The sequence below is a fragment of the Phasianus colchicus genome, chromosome 1, assembly GCF_987193195.1.
Source record: "Phasianus colchicus chromosome 1, bPhaCol1.hap1.1, whole genome shotgun sequence".
NCBI classification, from domain to species: domain Eukaryota; kingdom Metazoa; phylum Chordata; class Aves; order Galliformes; family Phasianidae; genus Phasianus; species Phasianus colchicus.
In genome coordinates, this window is record NC_143436.1 from 63850865 (window position 1) to 63863186 (window position 12322).

The window sequence follows — 12322 nt, forward strand, 5'->3', positions numbered from 1 at the left end:
AACAGTTCATTACTCAGCTCAGTACCCCCAGAGCAGCTTTTGATGTAGTATTTGGTAGGGGTTCAGAAAGGAGACACTCATTAGCTAAGTGGGAAAGGTTTACAGGCTGGCCTGCCTCTTAAGATTTGCAGAGCAATACCTCCATGCAGAAACAAGCTTTGCCTCATATGCTGACAAACCATGAAATAGAATGGAATGGTCAGGAAGAAATTGTCCTTGATATTGTTGTATAGATTCAAATGGCCTTCAGTGCCATCTCACTCCTCGTTGGACAAGTGCCAAGCAAAAGATGTCTGTTTTTAGTGAAGCCATCGCTGCAAATAAGCATTTGCTGGAAGACCTCCAGCGAGTATTTCAAAATAATGTTCCAAGTTCAATTTTTGTTCAGCGACAAACCTTGAAAAATATTTGGATGAGGTTTTGTTCCATTCTCTGATCAATAAGTCTTTTAATGTTCTATAGCATTTTCCTCTGAAGACTACTGTAGCCATGTAATTTAGCTCTTAGTCTGTAGCTTTGTTTTTCTAATTTTGTTTTGTTTTTCTCCTATTAATTACATATTTCTTTTTTAGTCCCAGATTCACACAAATCAAAGAAACATCTGAAGTCTAGACTCTTAATTTTAAACAATTGTGGGTTCTTAACTTTCACTGCTTCCATGTTTTATTTTCACAGAAGGACAGGCATACAGGTGTATTACTGTATGAGGGCTGCACTGAAAGTAATGCCTCCAAATTTATTTTATTGACACATGACATCAGAGGCAGATGTTGTGGCATGGCAGTAAAGGTTGAACCTTCCTGCCAATATTGCATTACACTTTGTTGCTGTGTGACAGATGGCAGCAGAGGGGCAGTCTGACAGAATGGCATCTGATATGGAAGTGCATATGAAGCAAAGCTGTGGCATTGAATACCTCCGTGTGGAAAAAATGGCACCCACTGACATTCATCAGTGCTTGCTGAATGTTTATGGAAACCAAACAGAGAATGTGAGCACAGTGAAGTGGTGGGTGGTGTGTTTCAGTAGTGGCAACAGCAACAGTGGGTCACCTGTATTGGTGCAGATTTTTATGAGCACAGCATGCAGGATATTGTTCATCACTGGCAAAAATGCATTGCTAATAGTGCTTGAGAAGTATTTTGAAATGTAGTGAGAATTTGCTCTATCAAATAGAGTTTTATTGTGCTCTTTGTATTTATTGTCGTTTCTCTGGATATAAATATGAGGCGTTAGTTTTGGAGCGACCTATGAACGAATTGCTGACATGTACATTCATATGCTTATTTACAATTGTAAATCTATGCTCCTTTTCAAGCATAACTTAATGTGTTTTTGGTTTTTTTTTTTTCTGAGTACAAATGCTTGTCTGATTCTTAGTCCTGTTTGGTACTTAGCTTCTGCAACAAAAAATGGAGTTGAGCCTTCGATTCTGAGACAGCTGACTTTTGATTCCAAATCCTTTCTGTATTGTCAGATATTACTTAAGATACAAACAAATTTCTGCCATCCTTGTCTGTCATTCTTTTTGTATCCTCCATATATATAGTATACTTTTCCTAATTCTTAGAGTGAGAACCAGGCTTTGGATTCCTATTTCTAAGTCAGTTTGGCTTTGGAAGCATGAACTGAAATATTATATTCCTTTCTTCGCTCCCTTTGCAGGCTGCTTGGCTGTTGAAAGCTGTCACCTGCATAGACCTTACCACTCTCTCTGGTGATGATACTCCTTCAAACGTTCACAGACTGTGTTTTAAAGCTAAGCACCCCATCAGAGAGGATCTACTGAAAGCCATGGATATGCATGATAAAGGTTTGATTGCTTTTGTTCTGTTAGGTTTGTAGAGAAAATGGCTGTTTTCTCAGTATTTTTTTAGTTTTCAGAAAGGTGTACAAATGACCTCTTCTATTATGGGAACAGTTAAGGCAGATAGTTTTGCTGAATAGCTGTGAGAGAAGTAGGTCCTACGTGGTCTTATTCAAAGAAACTGCCTTAACTTTTAAATGCATCATACTTATTCTTTTGAGTTAATACAGTAATGTGAAGAGGATAAGTTCATTCACAGTTTGGAAACCAAACTAAGGCATGGGCTCAGGTAAACACTATAAGTTACGGTGCATAATGTACAAATTTGATACAGAAACCATAAGTGTGTAACTTCAGTGTATCTTTTAATAACAGTGCGTTAAGGTGAAACAAATTAATCTGCTGATGTGCTTTCTGATTTGCAAAAGTGGGGGATTTCATGCTTAGCTGATGCTGCTCTGCATTACTCTTTAAGGACCCCTCCAACCTAAGCCATTCTGTAATTCTGTGATACTCAAGAGTCTGCCACTTTACTTGTCAGAAAATAGGTATTCCACATGTGTAAGCACGTTATTTCTCCTTCAGAAAACATTATCTGTTATCTGCTTGTTTGAGTAATTATGATAGGTGACATCTTTGCAGCCCAATCTGCTTTAAGGAATAATTCCTCTAGTATGTAGTTATGTGTGAAACACATATACCCCTACACTTCCGAAGTTCCCAGCTAAGCCAACAGAGTCGGAGGGGAAGCAGACAGCCCTTATCAGCTGGTGGTAAAGCATTGACAACAAGTTGATGTTACTGAAGTAGGCTCCATCTGAAGTTCAGATTTTACACCTGAGACTGAACCTGATAAAACTTCAGAGCAAACTGAGACTCTCAATATAAAACTTCTTTAAATCAGAGCAACACCTCACAATTTTTCTAGATGTGATCACTGATGTGCCAGTGAATATGATTTGGCTTCTGTCCTAGCATGTTGGCCTTACAGTCATCTAAGAAAAAGAAAAAACTCAGTGACGTGTGCAGCATGCTTCTACTATCAAAATATTTGGATACTTTTACGCAGGCTTTCATCCACTACTTGAAGTTACATGATGTAAAACCAAGGAGGAAGGTCAGTTCTCTAGTTTCTAGCCATACATGTGAAATATCAAAGCTTAGCCTTTTTTTTTCACTAAACTTAGATTTATGGACTTTTCAGGTGGTTGAAAGATTAAATATGAGAGCAATTATCTGAGACAGAACAGTGTTTCAACTAGAAAAGCAGTAGAACTGCATTAACATAAAGACTGCTCTGTTGCTGCTGGGCTCAGCCTGGCTCAACAGGTAAGGACAGAGCTTGGCAGCAGTTTTTCTCACAATATGCTGCTGACTAAGCATGTCTTAAATGTATGTCATTAAACAGGGAATCTGTTGGTAAAAAAAAACACTGAGAGGTGCTTTAACTCCTGATAATGCTAGTTTGTTCCCAGGCACAAGTGGAGGACTATGAGGGAGGTAAAAATATGGAGAAGCACTTACATGAATATCCCTGTTGTATGTCCTTAAGGTTCTTGTGAGAATACGAAAGTGGGAGAGAGGTGTAAATAACATACCTGTGTTCATTATATGCTGTGCATATAATTGTGTCTCTCGCAGGTATTACTGTTGCAGCAGTTTGTGTATATCCTGCAAGAGTCACTGATGCTGTTAACGCCCTGAAGGCTGCTGGTTGTAATATACCAGTAGCTTCAGGTAAGTGTTTTCTTAAAACAATCGATTATATCTTTTAATAGATACATAGTTGTGGAGCAGTATTATCTACGTGTGTAAAATATGTAGAAAAATCTGGAAGTTCAGATTTGCTTTTGTTTCAGAGTAAGGTGAAAAGGAAGCAGGTGGAAGGAAGGGAACTGTGGGGAGGATTTGCTTATGGTTTTTGTGGTCATTTGTTTTGTTTCAACTGCAGGCTTATCAGGAATGCCAAGTCTGTTATCTGGAAGCTCAGCAGAGAGGTTCTTAAGGTATACAAAGCCGTTTCCCTCAGATGAGTAGAAGAAGTTGGTTGAGATAGTGTGTCTGACAAAGAATCAGTAGACAAGAAGTAGATTACTCTAATACATATCTTGGGTTTTCTGGTTTGTGATTTTTTTGTTGTTGTTGCGTTGTTTTTTTTCTCATCGTCAGTTTTTTGGCTTCTAAGTATGGTCCTACAGGCTGAAATCATTGAAGATTTGCTCAGAGGCAAGGGTTATTGCTGGCTGAGCAGCCTGCAAGTTCAGGACTTGTACTCATAAATTTCATAGTGCCAGTTCTTTTCTAGTCACCACATGATAAACAAGTTCTGAATCTACTGTAAGCAAAAAGTAGGATCACAGAATTATGTGGTTTGGATGGGAGCTCTGGATGTCATTTAGTCAAACCTGTTCAAAGCAAGGGCTAACTTTGAAGTTAGATCAGGTGTTTTATGCTAACATCCATGTTTTCTGGGTTTTCTTTTCATTTCTTTATGTTGTGAAAGGAAAAAAAAAAAGCTACCTGCATTTATATCACAGAGAATCTCTGACAAAGCCATTATTATTTCTATTTCCAAAGTTACTTTTGGTTTTGCACTTAAACATCATAAAGGAAATTCTAAGTAGACCTCATTAAAAAGTTTTTGCTGTAATGTGATTTAGTCATTTAATATATTACTGGGACTTAACTCAAAAGACTCCTTAAAAAATTGGGGAGAATTTTAAAATTATCTATTGTTTCACATACGAGTTCACTCCTTCTTTGTTCAGTTCTATAGATATTGTGCTTTTGTAGGACATTTTGGAAAAATTTATGTCTTGTGAAAGAAACTTTTTCATAAGAAGTAGTTAGTATCTGCTGGATGGAGGATAGGATCATGTGCCTTTAGGTTTTTGATTTGTGATAGGGATTTAAAAAAAAAATCAGTGGCTTTCAAATTCTTTGGTGTATTAGAAGTACACAAAATTTTATGTCCAATTTATAAACCAAACTTTCTCCCCCCTAACTCCGTTTCCATCCTTGCTAGTGGCTGCTGGGTTTCCATCTGGACAAACTCCTCTAGAAACGAAACTGGCTGAAATAAAGCTGGCTGTGCAGTATGGTGCCAGAGAGATTGACATTGTCATTAGCAGGAGCCTGGTGCTGAGCGGCCAGTGGGAAGGTAAGGAAGCTAGACCTATGTAAGTGTATGTGCTAGTTCTGTCTCTTCCCCCCCAGTTTCTACATTGTTAGTCCTTAAAGAATTTGATCCCTCCCCACAGACTTTCTGATAATCTGGGACACTGAACTAAATCAAAATAATTTTACTAAAGCATGACAAATTACCAAATTTCTTTTAAAAAATGCTGTTATGGGTTGGGAATTCAGAATTACTTTATGCTTTAAAGATTGGGTCTGTTGTTTCTATACTTTTGAGCATTTTCCATACAGAATTTAAAAAAATAGCAAGTGAAATGGAGGAGAAATGAATGCCAACAGTCTTTGAACAGTTTTGTTAAACCCCCCAAGGGATTGCTAATGTAAATTATATCTTATTAAATACACATTTCAGTTCTTGACAAAAATGTGTATTTTCGTTGTTTTCTTTTTCAAAGTTGAGGGTACAAATTGACTGTTCATATTATTTTTGATGTTCCTGTGCCTGTAACCTGCAACTAATTAGTAAGAACAATAATGCTGAAGATGGTTTTTGCTCTAATTGCCTCCTTAATGTACTGTGAACAGTTTGCCTTAAGTGCTGACAATGCTCCTACAACTAATCTCAGTGTGAAGGTAAACACATCATTGTCTTGGAATAAATTTTCCATTTAATTGTATAATGCAGTACTGTAATAGCTTGTGTGATTGGAAGACTCCATAAAAACACTGGTACCTGTTTATGGTTAAGGAAGTAGAGACATCACAGTAACAGATCATGTTTTCTGATTTTGGGCTTCTTTCAGTTATCATTTAGAATTGAATTTGAAAAACAGACTAACAAACAAAACACCTGAAGTTTGTGCATCTGTTTCTTCAAGACTCATATCTTGTTTGCCATTTGGTCTTACATCTTGATCTCTTTTATCTCCATCCCTTTACCTTGAAATAAATGCACGTTTACAAATGTCTGGCTTCTTGAAGGGAGACACTGTAGTCATTTGTTTCTATCTTAAGTGATTCAGATTCAACCTCAGAAACTGATTGAAGGTGGACACTAGGAGACTGAGAACGATGGTTCAAATTCTGTGTTAGCCAACATTAAGACTGTATGCACGCTTTCCTATGCCATGCTTGTGACTTGTAACAAACCTTATGTACAGTTAGAAAGCACGTTGCTCCTCCAGTGGAGATATTTAACAGGTCTTAGACATAAAATGTCCTAAGTCCAGTGGAGAGAGGAAAAAAAAAGTCCATCACACTGAACTTGGAAAACAGCTTGAATTTGTGTCTAAAAACGTCTGCTGCTTTCTTACAAAAATTTCTGACTTAACCATTCTTATTGTGCTTCAGACTTTGTAGTACATTGCTGTTTAATGCAAGTTGCACAGAGCAGAGGTCAGAAAGTTAGGGCATGCAGGCAGTTACAAGTGCAAGCTCTAGATTATACAGCCCAGAATTATGAGAAGAAGCCCAGTATTGAGGAGAAGCACAGGTCGATTCAGAGAGAGAGTATTTACCAGTGATGAAATGAACTGGACATACAGTGTGAGTTTTTTTCTGTATGGGAATTGAACTGTTTCTGGTGATTCTAAGTCAAGGGAGGGAGGACACAGACACAAGAATGGTGGATCTAGTATAAAGCTATCAGTTTACTAAATAAATAAGTTAAGATTGATATTTGATTTGCTATTTATAGTCTTCTATCTACAGCCAAGGTCAGAACAAGCTCGAAAGGCATCCATATCTTGGTAGTGGTTAGTTTACGTATCTTTTACTGAGGGTAGCTTTTATGGCTACCTTGCAGTTATGATAGAAACTCTTTATATTTAAAACCCAAGTATATTTTTATGATTATTTTGTTATGTTGTCATTCTTTGAGACCTCAGATACTACTGACAAATAAATATGGACCTGATAGAGTACCTTTATCTTAACTGTTTGTGTATTTCTAGCTTCATATATTTTTAGTCTGTTCCATAGTTGGGGTCACTATGATAGAGTAGTATTGCTCTGTGGTTTGTTTCAGAAGCCTGTACTGTTAGTGAATATTTTATTGCATGAGTGTGCAACATTTTGGGTTGCCTGGGCTGCATTAAGTGAAGAAGTCTTGGGCCATAAATATATGGGCTGCTCCAAAAGTAATGCCTCCCATTTATTTTTGTGGAAACCACAACAGATACAGTATGCACAGTAACTCTCTATGAAAGTCAGAGTTTGATAGAGCAAATTCTCAGCTACAAAACACTATTTTTCAATAGTCACCAGCATTAGCTGTACATTTTTGCCCGTGATGAACAAGAGCCTGCATGTCATGCTCATCAAAGTGACCCACTGTGCTGTTGCCACTGCTGAAACGTACCACCTGCTGCCGGTGAGGCAGCACATTCACTATTTTGTGCACACATTCACTATTTTGTCTCTGTAAATGTTTAGCAAGCATTGATGAATGTCAGTGGGTGCAACATTTTTTTGTCATTGAGAAGAATTCAGTGACACGCCTTTACTTTATACACTCTTCCATGTCAGATGCCATTTTGTCAAACTAGCCCTCCACTGCCATCTGTCACATGGGAACAAAATATAATGGAGTATTGGTGGGAAGGTTGAATCTCTACTGCCATGCTGCCAACATCCATTTCTGATGTCGTGTGTCAATAAAGTAGGGGGCATTACTTTTGGAGCAGCCCTCATAAAATACAGTTAATGCATATAAGTAACAAAACTTATTTTAACTGTTCGTATTTTTATTAAAACCTTAAAAAGAAAAAAAGGGCAACAAAACCATAAAACTAGTGGGATATTTGACCCTGTTTTTGTGAAACTAGCTTATCAGTTTGGTTTGATGGCAGTGGTTGCCATTCTGAGTGAGGTCTCAAGGTGCTCATAAGAAAATTTTTGATGAAATTTTCCTGAACAGAAAATGTGCACGGCTGCATATTTTGGACTCTTCACAGGACCATGTCATAACTTGAGCTAACACTGCACTGTGCCCTACCCTTCCACTGGTTCCAGCTGAAACAGCTCTAACAGAACTACGATATTTGGTTGTTACCAAGAGATGAATGCGTGCCCTGGGCTGGGCTCAGGACTGAGCCATTGTCATGATGGCACAGGGCAGTGGGCAGGCTGCATTTTGAGCAGTTTTTTAGTATTATTGAGAGTCTTTATGTCACTTGAAATATATTTTCTAGATCTGATCTTTATGAGGTAATTGTAATGAGGTTTATAATAGTGCTGAATGTGAAAGCAGCTTTATTGGGCAGCTAATTCAGGTTGGAAAAGAACCTTAAATGTTTATGAGCTTATATATACATACCTTTTACAAGCAATTTGCTTTTGGAGCAATAATACTTTACAATAGTTTACTCAACCATTGTCTTGTATTACTTAATGAAGTATGAATTAAGCTTAAAAATCAGAATTTAGATTATGTCTTTAACCACAACTTGTGGAATCTGTAGGTAAAGTGTGTTGAAGCTGACCAACCAATTACTGAAAGAAGCTGGATATATTCTCCGTACATATCGTGGTGTTGCTCTACCTTCTGAAACTATCTGAGGTTTGATAAAATTACTTCTAGTTTCACAGCTTTTAGCAAACACTGGATATACCACAATGTCACAATACTTGACAACCACTAGTAATGGCTGATTATCATTTACTCTGTGTCAATTGAAGTTTCTTGTAAAAAAAGGGGAATAAAAATAGAATAGTCTATGAAGTTAGAGCATGACTGCATCCATGAAATACATAGCTGTAGCCTCATTATGAAAGCTGCCTTTCAATCCTTGCTAATAACTATTCAGTTATGAATGCAAGGTCTTTTTTCAGTAATTGGGGCCCCCCTTTATAGGCTGCAGAGATAATATATATACTACCTGATCTGCAGACTTGAACAAGACTCTACATATTGTTTGAAAATATTTTATTTGAATTTTCCATTTTCTAGATTTGCAAGCTGACTTGGGACTGCAAAGTCTGCATAATTTCTTTCTTATACTGTCAGCAGCAGCTCAGACTCCTGAAGCCAAATTCTGTTTTCAGTTTCATGTGAATCACTGGAGCCTGGAGTTGCACATATGTGGCTGAGAGCAGAACTGATAGAGTCGTGTTGTGCTGATAGCCTCGTGCTTGTCATTTTGTTAACAAACCTGCCATTAATGTGCAAGACAGAAGGCATTCCAGCTCATTTTCCAATTTCCTAACATGATTACCTTGATCTTTTGGTCTAACAGAAATTGAAACATCATCCCTTCTCATCTCAGTTTCTACCCTTAACATCAGTCAATGTGAATGACTAGTTGAAAACAGTGAATAAACTGAATTTAAAGAAAAAAAAAAAGTGTTTTTATCACCGCATTTTTTTTAGAAGAGCAGTTTCATAAAAATTAAGCTGTTTTTATTCTTCCTTTAACAGTTTCATACTCTGTGTAGGAGACATGTATTATTCCCTTCATTTGATTTTAAGACAAATGTATTGGACCAAATCAAAATACCATTTAGACAGTCTAGGGCAGATCATAGCCAGCATTAATTGATAGGGATGCTTGCTTGAGAGACGTGAAGGGAGAAGCACATTTTCTCTGGTGTATTTAATAACTGCTAAATATCAATGGAATGGTTGTGCTGAATATTTGGAAATAAAGTAATGCTTAAAAAAAAAAAATCATGTCACCATCCAGCACTAATATTTTATAACAGTGCAATTGAAAATATTGCTATGAAAATATTTTTTCTCTCCTATAAAATCTGATCTTTTCTGGCTTATATATGCATACAATAAAAATGGATTTGAGGTTCATAAAAGCATTAAGGTATGTTAAATAAATGGGAGCAAAGTAGAATATAATTCTTGTATCACACTCATTTTAACTGCTTAATCAGTTGAGGTACTACAGACTGCAGCAATGAGCATCTGGCTGTAAACATAATCTATATAGTATAGCTTGCTTTGATTTTGGTTTTGTTTCTTTTCTTTGTGTGTGGTTTTTCCTGATTTAACATAGGTAGTGTCAATGCTGTATTTGAGATGCTACACGCTATTGGCCATTTGCTTTCAGAGCTCTTCATTATTATTTCTACTGTTTTTAAGAGTCAAAAGAAGAATCTTTTGCAAGCTTTTAGCTCATAGCTGAGAATATGCCTCTGGATTTTCCTGTGTTGGAGTTTCCTAAATGCTTTCTGCCACTTCTGCTAACCAGAGCAGCTCCACCTGCTCTGCCAGCTACTACTGGTGTTCTGCAGAGGACAGAAGTACGCCAGGAGCCACAATGTCCAGCTCTGCTCCTGTCACTAAAGAGCTTGAGAGAACCAGGTAGCTAGAAGATTGAAATTTGGCAGCACAACCTGTCCTAAAAGTGGCCCTGGACTTCTTGAAAAAGTGAGTGTGTATTCAAGTGTGATTGACTTCAATCACTCTTCAGTCTTTTGAGAGGAAGTTTTGAGTTGATCAAGTAATTTCTCTTTTTATTTAAATCTGATTGAGTACCCTTTTTAATTTTGAAAGCAGTAGGAGTTTATGCATTTTTTCTGAAACAAAGTAGTGCCTGCTTGACGTGGGTCAAGGTGTTCAGTCTCGGGTGCTCTGGATAATTTTCTCTTTCCCAGAGATAGTTGCGTTTCTATTCGTACTTTTGCTGTAGGGTTGAGAATATCCTGTGAATGCCAAATACTCAATGCAATAATTGATCTGTGAATAGAGTGTGAATAAGAGAGGAGTATTTATTACCTACACACCTGCCCCATTAACGCATGCCTACTGTTCCACCACCTCAAGTAACCTGACAGGCACAGATGATTGAAGATCTTCAGTTGTTCCTGTCTGTGGGTTGATGCATGCTGTCAGATAGAGAGACTGTTCAAATGATCTTGGCACTAATTGCATATAAATGTACTTTCCAACAATAGGGAGAGTGCTGTAGCTGCAGAACTAACTTCGGTGAACAACAGTTACGGAAATAAAATTTCTTTTCATGGAATCCAAACTAAATGTACATTTTGTTGATTTTGTTTTGACATTTTTGGCAGTGTAGCTTAAAGGTAGAGAAAACTTGAGTCTTTTCTTGTTGTTACCGAAACTAGAACATGAAAGCTGCTTTTTCTGGCTTTCCAAAGGCTTCAGGAAAAAGTCACTCCACAAAAACAAACTGCGTTTGGATCTAACACGAGTAGCATTATCAAATGCACAAGAAAATAGCACAGGTGCTTTGTATTTCCTTTTTCTTTGAGTCTTGATTTGATGTAGAAGGTTTTGGAGTATCATCAATTGATCAATAAAACATGTTAGACCGCATGCTATTACTGATTAATTCACACCTTTGGTACACAGTAAGAAACAAGGTGAAGCCTGGTGTCTATAAAGGGACTTGCTAAGTACGTTAGCCAGTTGTCTACTAATGTGTGTAGTATGTCTCTGAGGACCACCGCAGTGATCCCAGCCCCAGCAGCCTGGTATACCCACAGCAGCAGTAGGACTCGGCAACATGGCAGGTAAAGGAGGTGTCCAGCTGGCGAGCCTTCTTCGGGACTTGTCTGGGGACTGAGACAGTATGCTGAAAAATAATCCCATGCTTTAAAAAAATTTGTTAAAGCTGTGTTTTTTGCCTTCTATAAATGAACTTTTCGATTTTGTGTGCTTAAAGATTGAGTATAGTTTCTGAAAAGGACTCTTATAAAAGATACTGTTTGCTTATTTTGCCTTTTTTTTTTTCTTCTAATTCAGATTCCAGAAACGTTGGCAGCACACTGTAAGAGCTGCTTTTCTCCCTGCCACTAGTATTAGATGAGCCTTAATCATCCCCAAGTGGCCAGATTGTAGCAGTTATATTATTTCCATAACTTCTCACTTTTTTAATCTCCGGAAGCTTAAAATTTTGTGGGGGCACTGCTGAATTTTACCAAAAAGGGATGGGACATTTTCCTTGTGCTCCCATTTCCTGACCAGGTCTGCAAGTTCTGCTTTTTTTAAGGAACTCAGTAGACTCGAGTCCTCAGTAACCCCCTGAGGGGAGTTCACAGATGCAGATCCATGCAGAGCTGTTGAGCCATGAAGGTGCTATCTCGGACCTCCAGCTCTTTTCACCAGGGGTGTTAGCAGCCTGTGTTGATGAGGCTGCATGTTTTCAGGAAACTCATGTTTCCACAAAGCTTAAGATGGAATTTAAATACCTAAACTAACTCCTAATTGGCCTTCCTGAGACTGCCCTATGGAACTGGGGGGTAGAATGGGACTTAATAGAGATGAGGTGCCTCCAGGAGTAGCAGTTGGAAACCAAGGGAAAGATGTCAGGGAACCACAACTGGCACCAAGGTCTGTAATTAGACAACTTGGTCACACCTTTGTTGTCTCATAGGCTGAGATCTGCAAAGATGACTGTA

General features: G+C 37.9%; 1 protein-coding gene across 3 annotated transcripts in view; it reads left to right on the forward strand.

Annotated features, from left to right (window-relative positions):
• Positions 1-12322, forward strand: part of DERA (deoxyribose-phosphate aldolase) — a 60986-nt gene that overhangs the window by 7998 nt on the left and 40666 nt on the right. For all 3 annotated transcript variants that reach the window (XM_031589929.2, XM_090145743.1, XM_090145742.1), the window contains 3 exons: positions 1666-1813; positions 3449-3544; positions 4833-4967. In XM_031589929.2, coding sequence (XP_031445789.2) covers positions 1666-1813; positions 3449-3544; positions 4833-4967 — 379 coding nt within the window. The remainder of the gene's footprint in view (positions 1-1665; positions 1814-3448; positions 3545-4832; positions 4968-12322) is intronic.